Genomic DNA, 15,744 nt, shown 5'->3' with positions numbered 1-15,744 from the left:
AAGTGAAAAGTGTCAGCAGCAAGATTTCAATTCAGATCTCTTGATTTCAGATCTAATACTGTTTTCACTATACCACCCTGCCTCATTGATACCACCACTTTACAAAGATTTATGAAATGACATCTCCATCCCCTTGTTTAGAGGATTGTTTCTGGGGTAAATGTAATACAAGTGTGTCACTTTTAGAAAGAGAATTGGCTGGAGTTAAAATATAACATTTCAATTTTTTTAACCATTCTAGGAATTACCCCTGAGGGTAGCTATCAAGGGTTGACCTAAAACTGAAGAATTTTCACAATCATCACTATAATATTTGTGAGCATGGTCAATAGTAACTGTCAATAGTAACTATTTCAGGTCAAAACAACAATCCTGAGGCTCCTGTCCCTCCCAACTTTATTTATTTATTTATTTAATTTCTATTTACAGGGGCTATCCTCTGACTACTTTTTAAAGAGACCTATTCACTGAATGAGCATTACCTCACTTTAAGTGAGTACCAAAAAGCTCTTAGCCTAAAAGGGCAAGGTCTCCCTTTGCATCCTGGGCCATCTCCAGTCTTCCTGATGAATATCTGGTCACTGGATTCAGATGGCTCAGGAGAAGAAAGTGAGGCTGGTGACCTTGACAATATCAAGTGCAAGTCATGTCATCATTTCTCTGATGTCATGTTCCTCTTCAAAAATGAAGGATGAAGAAAGCACCCTGTGAACATTTGTATAGTACTTTATGTTAAAAAAAAAAAGTTTTACCACTGAATAAGCCTGTAATATAGGCGGTACATTATATGGTTACCCTCAATTTAAGGACAAAGGAAGTAAGACTGAGAAAAGTGATGATTCACCCTACCTCAGATAATTGCATACCTGGAACATGAATCTAGTTGTCCTGACTCCAAGGCCACGGCTCTTCCACTAAAGCATGCTAACTAGTTCAATCAACTAATTCAGATTAATTAATTATATGTCTTCATATGATAGTAGACTGGGTGTTGTGAATACAGAATTAGAGAACTAAAGAGTATTTAAACTTTCTCAACCAAAAAAAATTAAATTGGGAGTATCCCTAGAAGGTTGTGAATATAACATTTACCATCAACTATTTTTTCTATATTTCTTTACACATAGAAACAGATAAATTATAGTTTTCCCTGGGTTATATTTGCTTTATTCTAGTTCCGGTGCCAGCATTCCTGGAATGCTAATTCAGTGTCTGTGTGTGTGAGTGGGTGTGTGTATGAAATTTGTCTTCTAAAAGAAATGAAATATTTTCAGCAGATGTGCATTGTAATTTTAATATCACATTTTAATTGTATCAAGAATAAGTTGACTAAAATATTTAATTACTAAATGCTTCTGTTGGTTACCTATTTATGCTCTGTTTAATAAGAAACTTATTATTTATTGTGGAATAGTTTGATGTATTATGCTCATGCGAAATAATTCTCAAAAGATAAATTTATATATGCTGAGTCTGCATTTCTGAGTTCTGAAAATCAATAACCATGATATATTGGAATGCAAAATGTCATTATCCATATAGTTCTTTTATAATTAAATTGATAGATTGGTTGAAGAAATGGACTTTCTTTTTACCTTTTAGTAACATCTTCAAGGGCTCAGCTGTGTGTATGTACAGCATGAGTGATGTGAGAAGGGTGTTTCTTGGTCCATATGCACATAGGGATGGTCCAAACTATCAATGGGTGCCATATCAAGGAAGAGTTCCATATCCACGGCCAGGAACTGTAAGTCCCCGGGATATTCAAAATGAGAATTGTGTCTTTTTTTTTTTAAAGGAAATAAGTTGTCTAGATTTAGATGAACATATCTGTATTCAAAAGTTGATTTGGATGAGCAAATTCATCCCATACTCATATGGTGTTGTCTCTTAAAAATATATACTATATAACTATGCATCTTATATACTGTGTAGATACCTGGTCAGCCTTAATGCTTTAGTGCAAATAATGTTTATCCTTCCTGCCTATCTTTTCACTCTTTATTCACTTTGATTGGGCTTGAATTACTCTGAATACATTAATTTCCAGGAGAGTAAGGCACCATAGCAGAATTGTACCCTTTCCATCATTACCACCATATTTGTGATCCAGTATTTATTTCAAATTCCATAGGTTAGGTAGTGTGAGAGCACAGTCATGGGTTGACTGCTCCTGCTGCAGAGACATCTACAATATAGCAGACCTATATAATTTAGGCCTTTATAAATTAGAGAGCTCCTTTGCTGATGCCATAATCTAGTGAGAAGGATTTAGAGTATTTACTTGTAGAATATCTAGGATGAGGGCTTTCTTTATGTTGAATAGAACTCATTGAGTATATTCCCAACATATCCTTTCCACAGTATGCCTTTCCCTGGTTTCTAAACGGTAGTCTTAGTCTTTCACCATAGTCATCATGGCTAAAAAACATACCAAAAAAACAAACTATTATGGTGTTCATACTTCTGTACTCTGTTGGGAATTCTCATATTCCAGATCTTATGCTTTAAAGATTCCTTATTTCTCTAAAGAATTCAGGTCCCTCCTGAATATATCACATAGTTAAAACTGCCCTTTTCTCTGACAAACATGCAAGTGAGTCAGGATGGACATTCACATGATTATTTTTATCCAAAGCATATTTATCCCATTGATCCATTTAGGATACATGCAGTCTTAGAGTTCCATTTCTCCACAATAAGGCACATCAATTAACCTTAAGACCCTAAACAAATTCTGTAAGATTTTTTCTTTTGGAAGTCATAAATTAAATTTACATGGAAACTGTAAAATTCACCTTTCAATATATATTATGCTATTAAAATATGAGAAGGGGATCAAGTTGACTAGAATCACATGCATGATTTTATATACATATAAATATATGTTTTTTAAGTACTGAGTGGAAGCTTGTTATTTATCTTTCAAAGGCAGGCTGAAGAAAGTCAGCTACCTTTCCCATATATAGAAGTTTCCTCATTTTCTTTACCATGAATCAGTTCTTAATATATTAGTGGACAGTTAAATCCTTTGATGGATCATTTTGCTTTGCCCTGTTCCAAAGGAAAAGTACATGTGTTTCATTAGGCAGATATGGTGCCAGGTGAAAGTGTGTAGCTCCATGCACAGCAATCCAACACTACCACTAGAGGAGAGCTCAGTTTGAATGATCTGTTAGTAATGAAAAGGAACATTACTTTATCCTATATAAAAGAAACAAATATAAGGGACCAAGCGGTTAATCATTTAGGATAATTTTTAAAATAACAACTTTTATTTGTAACTTATTCTAATCTAAAATTTACCATATTAAGTTACTTAGCAAATGACAATGGAAAGCAGAAGACATAAAGGCTTGTCTTTTATTTTCAAATTTAACTGATTTGTATTAAACTCTTCACCTCTAAATATATTATTTCATTGACAATATGTTATTGGAACTGACTTAAAATATCCCCCAAAATATAACAAAACCATAAACCTCTCCAGGCAATTCTTCTGAGCCTTTAACTTCCTCAAAGATCTTTTTTTTTCTTTTCCAAAAAACTGGATGAATGATGAAAACCTGAGTCAAGGTACAAAGGAGACTGATTTCTCCTTCTGAGCATACTACATGATTAGGAATCTCTGCTAATTATATTTCCGATTCTAAAAACTCTTTGAATAACAGAAATTCTTTTTGCATGCAATCAAAAGCAAATGATTGAAGACATTCTAATCTATGAATGCTTGTACTACAAGATCAAATTCAGCGAAGTCTTCCTGTCAGTGTGAATCACATTTTTCTTTAGTGTATGCTTGGTAGACTCCACTCCATACTAAACACTGATAATCATCACCAGAATTACTTTAGGTCACAAAAATATATAGTTCTGGTTCTGTGGTAGAAAATATAAAACAATAAGTCTCTTCTAATATTAGCTATTTTCAGGCCCTGCATTTCTATCTATTATGTGCTACTAAGCATTAGGTAAAAATGAGAAGATCTGAATGCATCATTCAGAGAAGCTTCTCTAACAGGATTGGAATGTTCTGTTGAAATATGTCTTTTTCTTAATTACAAATTCTTTTTTATGGTCATTTTTACCAAATCAATACTAGTGAAACAAAATTTGCGTGGTGATATAAGTACTAGAATATGGTCTTCATTCTCCAATTTTTATAAAACTGTAAGAACTGAATAGTGGAAAGCTTACGTATTGCAGTGTTTGTGTTTACTTGGCAAATTTATACTAGTAACTAAATCTGCTAAAAGATATTAACCTGAATGTCATTTTTGTGTAAAATATATAGCCACATATATGTATTTCTGGGGTGTGTACAAGTCTGTATGTATACACACAGGCACATAAACATATACACGCATAAACATAAACACACACACACAAAACCAGAAGGCGTCACCAATGAACTAGAATTCTCATAGCATTTCTCATGTGTGCTATCCTGTACTCACTATTATCCCACCTTTAATTTTAATTGACAGATATTTTGTGCTCTTAAATTCTCAGTGTCCCAGTAAAACATTTGGAGGATTTGACTCAACAAAAGACCTTCCTGATGATGTTATAACATTTGCAAGAAGTCATCCAGCAATGTATAATCCAGTCTTTCCTATTAATAACCGCCCAATTATGATAAAAACAGATGTGAAATACCAGTTTACACAGATCGTAGTAGATCGAGTGGATGCAGAAGATGGCCAGTATGATGTCATGTTTATTGGAACAGGTAAGAGTCAACTTAAGCACTAAATTTATATATCAGTTACGTTAGACTGATGTGCTCAGTACTTCCAGTACTGAAGATCTTTAACAAATTAAGGTAACCGAAAGGAGCTGCCATATTAATTTGCAAGGTCTAACAGACTGCTGATCAGTGGACAACTTGAAAAGTGAACATTAAGTCATTAAAAGCCTATTAAAACAATTCTCTTTTCAGGTCTGTTGACAGCACTTTAATGACTTTCCTTTTCAGTGTGACCTAAATTTTTCCATGATTGAATATGAACAGGTGTACCTAATCATTAGGAGAACATTTGGTGTCCCTAGTCACTTCACTAGGGTTCAGTAGCTGCCTCTCTATTTTTTCTTCACTAGAGCAAAGAATTATTTTTCCTTTCTGTTCCTGAAGGTCTCCTAATTTTGTGGAAAACTTTAGTCAAATAACACATTGATGTAATGTGATTTGAACCTGCCTAAAACTGACAGCAAAAAAGAAAATAAAAAAGAAATAAAATTGTCATTAAAATGTGTTTAATTTTCCTTCAGGTCATTGGAAGAGTTCATGGCAGAAATAGCAAAATTCTCTATGGAAACATCCAAACTCTTGTTCTGTAAAGCTTTAAATAAAAATATGAATTCTATAACCACTCCTATTTTCCTACACAATATCTAAATGTTCAGACACCACAATTGAAATCTAACCTCTTTGGTCTGTGACTGGTTCACACTGGTACTATGACATGAGCTGTTTTTATTTTTTTTTTCCTTCTGTAACAGTAATACTATTTTTGAATGGTACCAGTTGCAAATCTGCAACTTGGTAGTAAGGGTCAGATTCCAAGGCAATAAATCTCTAGGCTCCATCCTTGTTAGTGCCTGACATAAATCAGTGGGAAGCTTATTACTCTGCTGAAACTTCATGTATAACATTTATTTTCTTTAGTTGGAAAACAATGAACAACATTTATAATTGCCAAAGAAAAATGCAACTAAGCAACAAATACTTTAGAGCTTTAAGGATTTCAAACTAGAAATATTTGTGTTATCAGGTACAATAATGTTAGGTCTTAAATATAATTTTATCCTTAATTTTGTGAGTAATACACCTTCATAAAAGAGATCCAAGATGAATATGTATATGATTCTTTGCAATATATATTAGTTTTGGATTAGACATTAATACCAACTCCGAAGTAGCTTTATAAAAGTTGAATGGAATTACCTCTCTATGTTAATTGGATTTATTTTTTTAAATTAATTTTTAATTTGTCTCTAGGACTGTAAAAATTCCAGAAAATTTAAAGAGCCATTTTTTTCTATGTTCAAAATTGGAGTAATTGATTATACAGTAAATGCCACTCAGTTCCTACAGTTTATACCATCCTTGCTCCTCTTTTTTGGGGAAAAATTTTGATAGTGTAAAAATCTGTTTGTTGTCAGTGCGATAAGTCTGCTTTGAGATGTTCAACAAAAGAAACAAAATCTGATCTTTTGAAGTCTTCTTGTCACAAACCAGGATTAAAAGCCCCACTTTCATGATCACACTGAATGTCAAACTCAGATGGAATATCAGTCAGCAAAGCCTTGGTCTATCTGTCAGTAAAGTGAATTCATAACAGTAATTTTATCTTTTAAAATGAGTTGCTCACGAGAGCCTACTGATCTTAAAAGAGTATGAAACTGTTTGAAATGCTACTCTGTAAAACTTGATTTAAGACTCTGGCAAGTTCTGGTTGTGGTATCAGAGATATGATCAGAGGCATTGAAGAAAATCATATAGTCCAACTATAACTTTTGGAGTTCTTAAAAGCCTAAGTTCCTATAAATATTGATGATTCTTTTAAAAAGAGTCCCATATGTTGATTATTCAGAGATGCATGGTCAACTTATTTTAATTCTAGAGCACCCATTATTTTTCTTTGTCAACATGTCATTTCAGAAGTGTAACCCTATAGGGTTCTCACTAGAGGTAGTCATGCTCACACACAAATTAATCTTTATAACATCCTTTACTAATGTAACTAGGTAGCCCCTTAATAATTACAGTTTCTCAAATATGTTTAAAATTAGCAAATGAAGCCAAAATAAGACTCAGTTTTTTGTCTATATGCATTTCTTCATCTATGACTGAAAATTCAGTTCATTAGCTTTCAGTTTAATTAGGAATTTCACACACCCCCCCCTTAGGTTCATCAAGTATTTAACAAAAATATATAAATTTAGAAATTAGAACTCTACTTCCCAAATAGAAACCAATCTACAGTACTTGTCACAAGGGAGAATTTATATTTTTAGAAATGAACAGAAGATTTTAGAAATAATAATACTAATTTTAACTTTGGATCAATCTTATTTTCTATTATTTTAATTATTTATTCCTTTTTTTTATTTCTGGGGAATTATTTATTCATTGTTTAATCTTTAAAAAGTCATTGATATGTCATGTTATTGTTTCCTTTCCTGAAATGAAATTATTGTCATCTATCACAATGACCATGTAACTATCTTTGTGAATACACACACATACACTAAATCTCTTTTTTTAAAAAAATATATATATATTATTTAATTTTCAGTTCTTGACATGCACTTCCACAAAAATTTGTATTCAAAATTTTCTTCCCATCTCTCCCCACCTCCCCCCCCACCCCAGGACGCATCACAGCATGCATCACATCCATCCCTTCCTCCACTCTGTCCTCCCTTCTGCTATCCATCCTTCTTCCATCTCCCTTCCCCTCCATTTTCCTGTAGGACAAAATAGATTTCTATACTCCATTGCCTGTACAGCTTAATTTCAAGTTGCATACTAAAACAATATTTAACATTCATTCTCAAAGCTTTGATTTCCATATTCTCTCCCTCCCTGCCCACCTACCTTCATTGAGAAAACAAAGCAATTCAATATAAGTCATGCATGGGTAACAATGCAAAGCACTTCCATAATGTTTATAATGTAAAAAACTAATGACATTTTTCTCCCTTCTATCCTGCCCTTCATTTATTCCATTCTCTCCTTTGACCCGTCCTCCCACAATAGTGTTTGCTTCTGATTATCCTTTTCCACAATTTGCTGTCCCTTCTATTATCTTCCTTCCCTTCCCCCTTGCCTTCCTGCAAGGTAAAATAGATTTCCATATCCAATTGATTGTGTGTTATTCTCTCCTTAAGCCAAATCCTATGAGAGTGAGGCTCAATTATTTCTTTTCATCTCCCTCCTCTTCCTCTCCATTGTAAATTCTTTTTCTTCCCTCTTGTACGTGAGATGATTTGATGCATTCTACCTCTCCCTTTCTCTTACTCCTAGTACAATTCATTCAACAGTAAATTTTATTTTTTTTTATATATTCTCTTCATATTCAGTTCACCATGTGCCCTCCCTCTATGGGTGTGTATATACATACACACACACACATATACACTCACACATTGGTCAAATATACATACACACATGTGCAGGCACATATCTACATATATATAATATACACATACATACATAGTCATAGACACCTACATATATAAATTCCCTCTAACTACCCTAATACTGAAAAAGGTCTCATGAGTGACAAATAACATTTTTCCATATAGGAATGCAAACAGTTCAGCTTTAAAGAATTCCTTAAGGCTTCTCTTTCCTTTTTACCTTTTCATGTTTCTCTTGATTCTTGTATTTGAAAGTCAAATTTTCTATTCAGCTCTGGTCTTTTCAACAAGAATGCTTGGAAGTTTTTCTTTTTGGGTCTCTTTCAGGAGATGATCGGTGAATTAATTCCATTTCTCTTTTACCCTCTGGTTCTAGAATATCAGGGCAGTTTTTCTTGATAATTTCTTGGAAGATGATGTCTAGGCTTTATTTTTGCTCATGGTTTTCAAGTAGACCAATAATTTTAAAATTATCTCTCCTGGATCTATTTTCCAGGTCAATTGTTTTTCCAAAGAGATATTTCACATTGTCTTCTTTTCTTTTCATTCTTTTGGTTTTGTTTTATAATTTCTTGGTCTCTCATAAAGTCGTTAGCTTCCATCTTCTCCATTCTAATTTTTAAAGAACTATTTTCTTCAGTGAGCTTTTGAACCACCTTTTCCATTGGACTAATTCTGCTTTTTAAAGCATTCCTCTCCTCATTGCCTTTTTGGACCTCATTTGCCATTTGGATTAGTCTATTTTTAAAGTTGTTATTTTCTTCAGCATTTCTTTGGGTCTCCTTTCAGCAAGCTGTTGACTCACTTTTCATGATTTTCTTACATAGCTCTCATTTCTCTTCCCAATTTTCCATTTACCTCTCTTACTTGATTTTCAAAATCCTTTTTGAGCTCGTCCATGGCCTGAGACCATTACATATTTTATGTAGGTTTTGGATGCAGAAGGCTTGACTTTGATATCTTCCTCTGATGGCATGCTTTGTTCTTTCTCATCTGAAAGGATGGAAGAAAATACCTTTTCGCCAAGAAAATAACCTTCTATGGTCATATTTTTTCCTGTTTTTGAACATTTTCCCATATCTGAGTCCTTTGTCAAGTGGAGGGTATACTCTAGGGACCTGTAAGTTCTCAGTTCTTCCAAGGTGGCACAATCAAGGGAGAGTGGTTACTCCTCTCCTGGCTTGCACTCTGGTCTGGGAGCAACCAAAAGCTTTTCTGCCTAGGATCTGCATGTATGATTCCTTCTCCAGAACATCCACCAGCTCCACCACATCAGTGCTCCTCCTCACTGCAGGACCACCACTCAGAGCTAAGACCCAGATCTCCATTAAATTCCCCCAGTGTCTTTAGGCTGAGGGCTCCACAAATGAATTCTGGTGGTACTGTGGCTCCTGCTATGCTGGGGCCAGACCCTGCTCCCTTCTCACCCAGGTGAAAGAGCTTTCTCACTGATCTTTTAAGCCTGTCTTTGACTTTTGTGGGTTCAGAAATCTGGGAACCACAGCTTCTGCCCATGATTTCATACTCTGAAGCCTGCTTCAGCCCTATCAGTGAATGCCAAGGCTGCACTGCACTCTGCTCTGATCCTGGTGTGATAGACTTTTCCTGTTGACCTTCCAGGCTGTCTTAGGCTGGAAATCTCTTTCACCCTGTCATTTTATGGCTTCAGCTATTCTAGAATTTGTATAGAATCATTTTTTACAGGTATTTTATGGGATATGGGGGCAGAGCTAAAGCAGATCTGTCTTTCTACTTTGCCATCTTGGCTCCACCCCCACCCCCACTAAATCCTTTTATCCCATTATTCATTTTCCTGATCCAAAAGAATTGGATATGTTCATCAGTTATTGTTTCTGAAGATTTCCTTCAAAATGTAGTTATTACCATAACTTTCATGTTTTGAAATAAAAGTGGGAAAAAGGGGCATGCCTAATAAGGATAAGTAAATGCTTCTTGTTCAATGGAGTATGCACATAATTTTATGTATTCTTTTGTAGGAAGTAGCAATTGACGTCTTTTCAATAGTAATAATGACAATGCTGTTGCTTAATTCTATTTAGACATCACAGCTAAACTTCTAATAATTCCTTTTTGGTTAAATATGTTGGTGTTTTTTGTGGTTTTTTTTTTTTTTTTGAGGGGCAGGGTTTGTTTCGTTTGGGTTAAATGCATGCAGGAAATATCTAGGTGTCTCAGTAGATAGAACATTGAGTCTGGAGTTGGGGAGACCTGACTTAAAATCCAGTCTCAGACACTCACTAGCTGCATGACCCTGGACAAGTTACTTAACCTCTCCACTGGAGAAGGAAATGGCAAACCACTCCAGTATCGTTGCCAAGAAAATCCCATGTGGAATCATGAAATGTTGGACATAAATACATAGCTTAACAAATGTGTACAACTTCAAGAGAATACTTTTCATACATCAACATCTTTTTTCCTTAGAGTAAATGCATCTCAGTTAGGGTGCTTAAAATACATAATAAATACATTAAATATTCTTTGATTTATTATATGTTAATTTTGCAAGCACAAAATAAAGTATATTCATTAATTTTTTTGCTATTATGCCCTCTATAACTATGTGACCTTTTAAATAATCATTTCCTTTTCTTTCTCTCTAAGATATTGGGACCGTTCTCAAAGTAGTTTCAATTCCTAAGGAAACTTGGCATGATTTAGAAGAAGTCTTACTGGAAGAAATGACAGTATTTAGGGTGAGTATTGCTTAATTTCAAGTGTCAACAAGGTTAGAGATACTTTTCCCCTTGGACAGCTGCACATTGAATTTGGTGTGGACGAGCATACTCTTCTAATGAGCTCATTAATTAAAAAGTCAGGCAGTAGTCAAAATAAATCTTAGAAGATTCAATAGTTGTTAAAACTAAGGATGATGAGAATTATGTTGCAGATTTATTTTGTTATGTCAATGATACTGTATTTTAAAATTAATCTTTAATTCAATACAAGAAACATTTATTCAATACTTCACTATGTATAAGAAACTCTGCCTGATGTAGATGCATAAGACATAGTCCCTGCCATTAAGAGCTTAAATAATTGAACCAGAGAGATAAAATAAACAATAATAATGGAAAATTAAGTGAGATGAGGACATAAAAAGTGGTATAAAATGTTCTAGCAAAAATGAGTGGTCAGAGAAATAGCTTCTAACTAAATCAGGGAAGACTTCAGAAAAGAAATGACAGTGGAGTTGGATACTGCAGAATTTCAATAGCTAAGGTGGAAGACATTCAAAGTATTGAGTCTTATATATACATTTAAAAAGTGATCAGAAAAATATACTCATTTTATGTCATTGGTTCCCATCTTGACCACCTTGTGGTGGTGCCAGACCAGAAACTAAAACAATACTGTGTTTTCACTAGGTTATTCTATTTCTGTAGAGATGGGGTAAAAGAGAACAGAATGGAAAGGAAGAGGTATAATTATAGACCATCCTGCTGGAGATTCTCTTTTTATTTTATTTAGATGGAATGAAGATGAATACGGTTCCTGAAAATGTTTACAGAATCAAATTTGTAGAGTTTTGGAAAAAATGGATTTTTAAAAAACAATTGCAATACAAGAAGAAATGAAATAGTATACTAAAAAAAATATTGAAATAGGAATCAGAAAACCTGGGTCCCAATCTCAAGATCTGCTAGTGACTACATACTGAAAGCATTCTGTTACTTACTATGCATGGAACCACCAGCAAATCAGTCAGTTCCTCTGGACCTCAGTGTCCTTATCTATAAAAGCAAGGGAGATGGTTGAATTAGATTATCTTTAAAATTCCTTCCAGCTCTAAATCTATGATCCTATCATCCTTCTGAAATTTAGAGAGTTGGAAAATTTTGGGACTTCCATTCATATTCTTGTCTTTTCAGTATCTGTATCTGGAGCTAAGAACAAATTAGACCCACTGGGGAAGGCAGTTTCTAGATGCTTCAAGCAGCCCAAGAGAAAAGTTATAAGATGCTTAGGAAGAACTTCATAATTACTCCAGAAAGGGAGAAGAGTATTTTCAGTAACTAGGAGCTGAGAATTATTCCTTTACTACAAATGCTCTTGGAAGCACTTTCCTCAGGACTTCATATGTATTGGCAGGAGAGTTTACTACAGACTTCTTGGGGGTGAATGTTTTATCAAAATTCTTCTTATTATGCTATCTTAGTAAAATACCTGTTCTTAAAAACTAAAGTAAACAAATATCTGGCAGACTAATTGTTATCAATTATTGGAAAAGAGGTGGGTAGTATACCCCTGAGTGTATAGAAACTGTACTACAATTTTTTTAGAATTTTCTTAGAAATGTGAGGGTAGAAGTTGTACCAAAGCTAAAGCTTTGAGAACTCTGAGATCCTTGCTAGTTTAAATAGGGGGATTGGGAGAACAGCTCCAGAGTATGTGCTACAGGTAAATATAAATGAGCAACTATTCGTCTTTTGAGTTATTCACTGTCCTCACCTACCTAAGAAATACTCAGTTACATTCTAATGGATGGCCAGTAAAGTGTTTCAACAAGAAATGCTTATACTTCATATTTGGATATTACCTTTCCCTCCACTGTTCTCTGCAATAGATCCTGAACATTATTGTCATTGTTATTTCTGTGGTACTCAAGTACACAAAACATATTTGGGCAGAATTTAAAGAAATATTTACTTTAAACATTGTGTGCTCACAGGCAAAGCTTATACTCAGATTGCAACCTACAGATTGGAATATTTCACTGTCCAACTTTGTTTAATTTTGTAGTTTAAAAACAACAACAACACATTAAGCCAGTCTCTATATCCAGTGAAATAGTGAAATGAGAGACTATTTGTGGTCTCTGGTCTGTATTTCTCCTTGAGATGGGAAACTTATATTCTCATTGTATCTGCAAAAGTAGGTTGATATGATCTAGTAAAATATATGTAAAGCCAACTGGTCAATTTATCATCATGTTATACCCATAAGGTAGTTATTAAGGTAGTATTAAGTCATTTTTGGTGGATTAAACAAGATTATTGACAGCATATAATATTATGCTCATAGTTTTGCTGCAAAGTCCCTCATCAATGTCTGAGCATTCCAAAAATTGAGATTATCTCCAGAGAAATTTTATTACAAGTAAACTCTAGGTCTCAAGTAGAACATAGGAAGAAAACCTGCTGCTCCCTAATACACTTTTCTTCAGTTGATAAGTGGTCATCTAACTTTTTTCACACAGATAACCCAAGACAAATTTCAGCCCTAAGCATAACTAAATCTTTGCTTGTTTAAAACTGTACGTATGGCCTCACATGAACTCTAAACAGGTATCACTGTGGCTCAAGTATTGGACGTGGGGTTAGTTAGACCTGCCATAGATTCTTACCTTTAGTGTGACTCTAGGTCAGTCACTTAACCTTTTTCCAGCCTCTCCTCATCTGAAAATTGGTACCTGCTTGATAAAGAGCAAACTTAGTTACCTAGGAGATCTGACAACATCCCTGAATTCTTTTTGACATGGGGATACTTCATTATTTTTTACATCCCTTAAAAACATTTTTTATAAAAAGTAAAATTGCCCTCTAAAAGGTCTTTTAAAATCACATATAAATGTAATATATTATAATAAAAATGTATAAGGTGAACAATTAAAGGAAAAAAATGAAGTTTGGCATGAAGATGCTAAATTGATTTTTACTTTAACTAGTTAGGACCAAGTTTTGGTTAACACCAGCCATGGAAATACTTTGCACTGCCCAAGTTTCAGTGCATTAATAAGCACAATGGGTCTTATTTATAGCTCTCCTCAACTGGAAGGTTTGCAAAGCTGTTACATTGATAACATGAATTTTAAACCCAATTTATGCAATATTTCAGGAACAGCTGAGCAAACAAATGAATGAGTTCAATTTTCATTCAAATGTAACACATAATTGATGCTTTCCAATACCAAGTCTATTAACTCATTTGTAAAAGAGAGTCCACGTGCTTGGCATCCAGTGAGCCTTGGAGAACTCTCTTGGGATCAGCAGGTTGAAAGCTATGCAAGTGTGAAAGTTTAATAGGGATTAGATAATATATTGAATTTTTAAAAAAAAAGTATCATGAATTGGAACCACATAAATACAAGCATGGAACTGTTTTTCTATTTTATTTTTGCTTGAATTTGAGTTTCCCACTTAAAATGGATAATTAAAATAAAGGTTTCTAAAGCTACATTAGTTTTAGATGCAAGTCAGATTCAACATGTATTTAACAATAAAATACTATTTATTTTAATGAATGTCATCTTGACATATTATTGATTCAAATGCCACAGTAATGAGTTATGGGCAGTGAGCTGTTTAGAACCATTATTAATTTCTACCCTTTCTTTAAAATCATTGTTGAATACTAATTTAAGTATGTTGAGGCCATAGTATATCATATGTGGTTCAAAATGCGCTAAGTTTATCATTCAGAGTTATTAGCTAGGTACTACTTATTCATTTTCAGCTGATGCATATTTAGATTTTTACATTTTCAGTCAATTTACATTGAATCAAATTCTAAAATCAAAATGAAAGACATGGCCATAATTTAGAAGGGCCATTGATGGGACAAAAATAATTACAATTTTTTAAAAATCTCATTATAGAAAATAAAATCAGTTGATTAGAAGAGCCTGCTAAGGATGACTTTTCTCCTTATAAACCCTTCATTTGGGATTGGTGTGTTGTGTTAGTTGATTCAGACACTACTGATACAAAGCAGTCTAAATATAAGATTTAATTTTATCTTTTCAACATGAAAAATAACTTTTCTTCATTTGTTCCTTTAGAAGCTACCAATGGTAGCAGTTTCAAAATTGGTGTTAAACTTGCTGCTATACAGTGGATGGAACCATACTAGAGTCGATCTAAATCTTTAATTATGTATTCCCTAAATTAATAGTAGTTAGCTCAAAAAACTACATCTGGGTTAGGATTTCACAAAAATAGTGAAACTCTAAGAAATCACTAAATAATTTGATCAAAATCTTGGGACCTGCAAAAATCAATAAACAAAATGTTCTTGATTTTTGAACGTCATATGTTTATAAAATGATTATGGCAAATGCCCTTAAATTAACAAACCAGTTAGCTGCCCTTTGAATGATTCTTGAAGGAATATATTCTTGAAAGAATGCTTCACAGCTCCTGAAATAAAAGGCTGGAAGATAAGATCTAGCTCAATGACTAGTAAAAACAAATAATATTTTATAGTATTATTGGCATGAGCTTTAAGTTTCTAACAATGGGACACAAATTTTTGGAAAACTGGTCATACAACCAATTTCAAAAATGTGGAATTTTTTAAGGTATATAAGTAAAAAAGATGACAAAGTAGAATAACAGGCAAAGGAGGGATAAAAGTATATGCATGAGAATGTAAAAGATAAGGTAAGAAAGAAATTTCAAGAAGAGGCAAACAGATTTTGAAGACCTGGTTAACATCTAGTCATGCTGATTTAGTGATCTCTCAAACTCCTGCAGCTTTCCTCTCTGGACCACTCATTCAGTCTTCTTGTGTTTATATTAGTTTTCATTTGTGCGTTTCTTTCTTATACAGAAAAAAAAAATAAGCTTTTATTAC

At 33.7% G+C, this 15,744-nt stretch overlaps 1 protein-coding gene across 1 annotated transcript in view; it reads left to right on the top strand.

Moving 5' to 3' along the window:
- SEMA3A (semaphorin 3A) overlaps positions 1-15,744 on the top strand; it is a 524,728-nt gene that overhangs the window by 465,205 nt on the left and 43,779 nt on the right. The window contains 3 exon segments of the mRNA XM_072653227.1: positions 1,603-1,747; positions 4,513-4,732; positions 10,774-10,865. Coding sequence (XP_072509328.1) covers positions 1,603-1,747; positions 4,513-4,732; positions 10,774-10,865 — 457 coding nt within the window.

Source organism: Notamacropus eugenii, chromosome 3 (genome assembly GCF_028372415.1).
Source record: "Notamacropus eugenii isolate mMacEug1 chromosome 3, mMacEug1.pri_v2, whole genome shotgun sequence".
Taxonomy (NCBI): Eukaryota; Metazoa; Chordata; class Mammalia; order Diprotodontia; family Macropodidae; genus Notamacropus; species Notamacropus eugenii.
The sequence above is the reverse complement of the archived record's forward strand: the minus strand, read 5'-3'. Positions and strand labels throughout refer to the sequence as shown.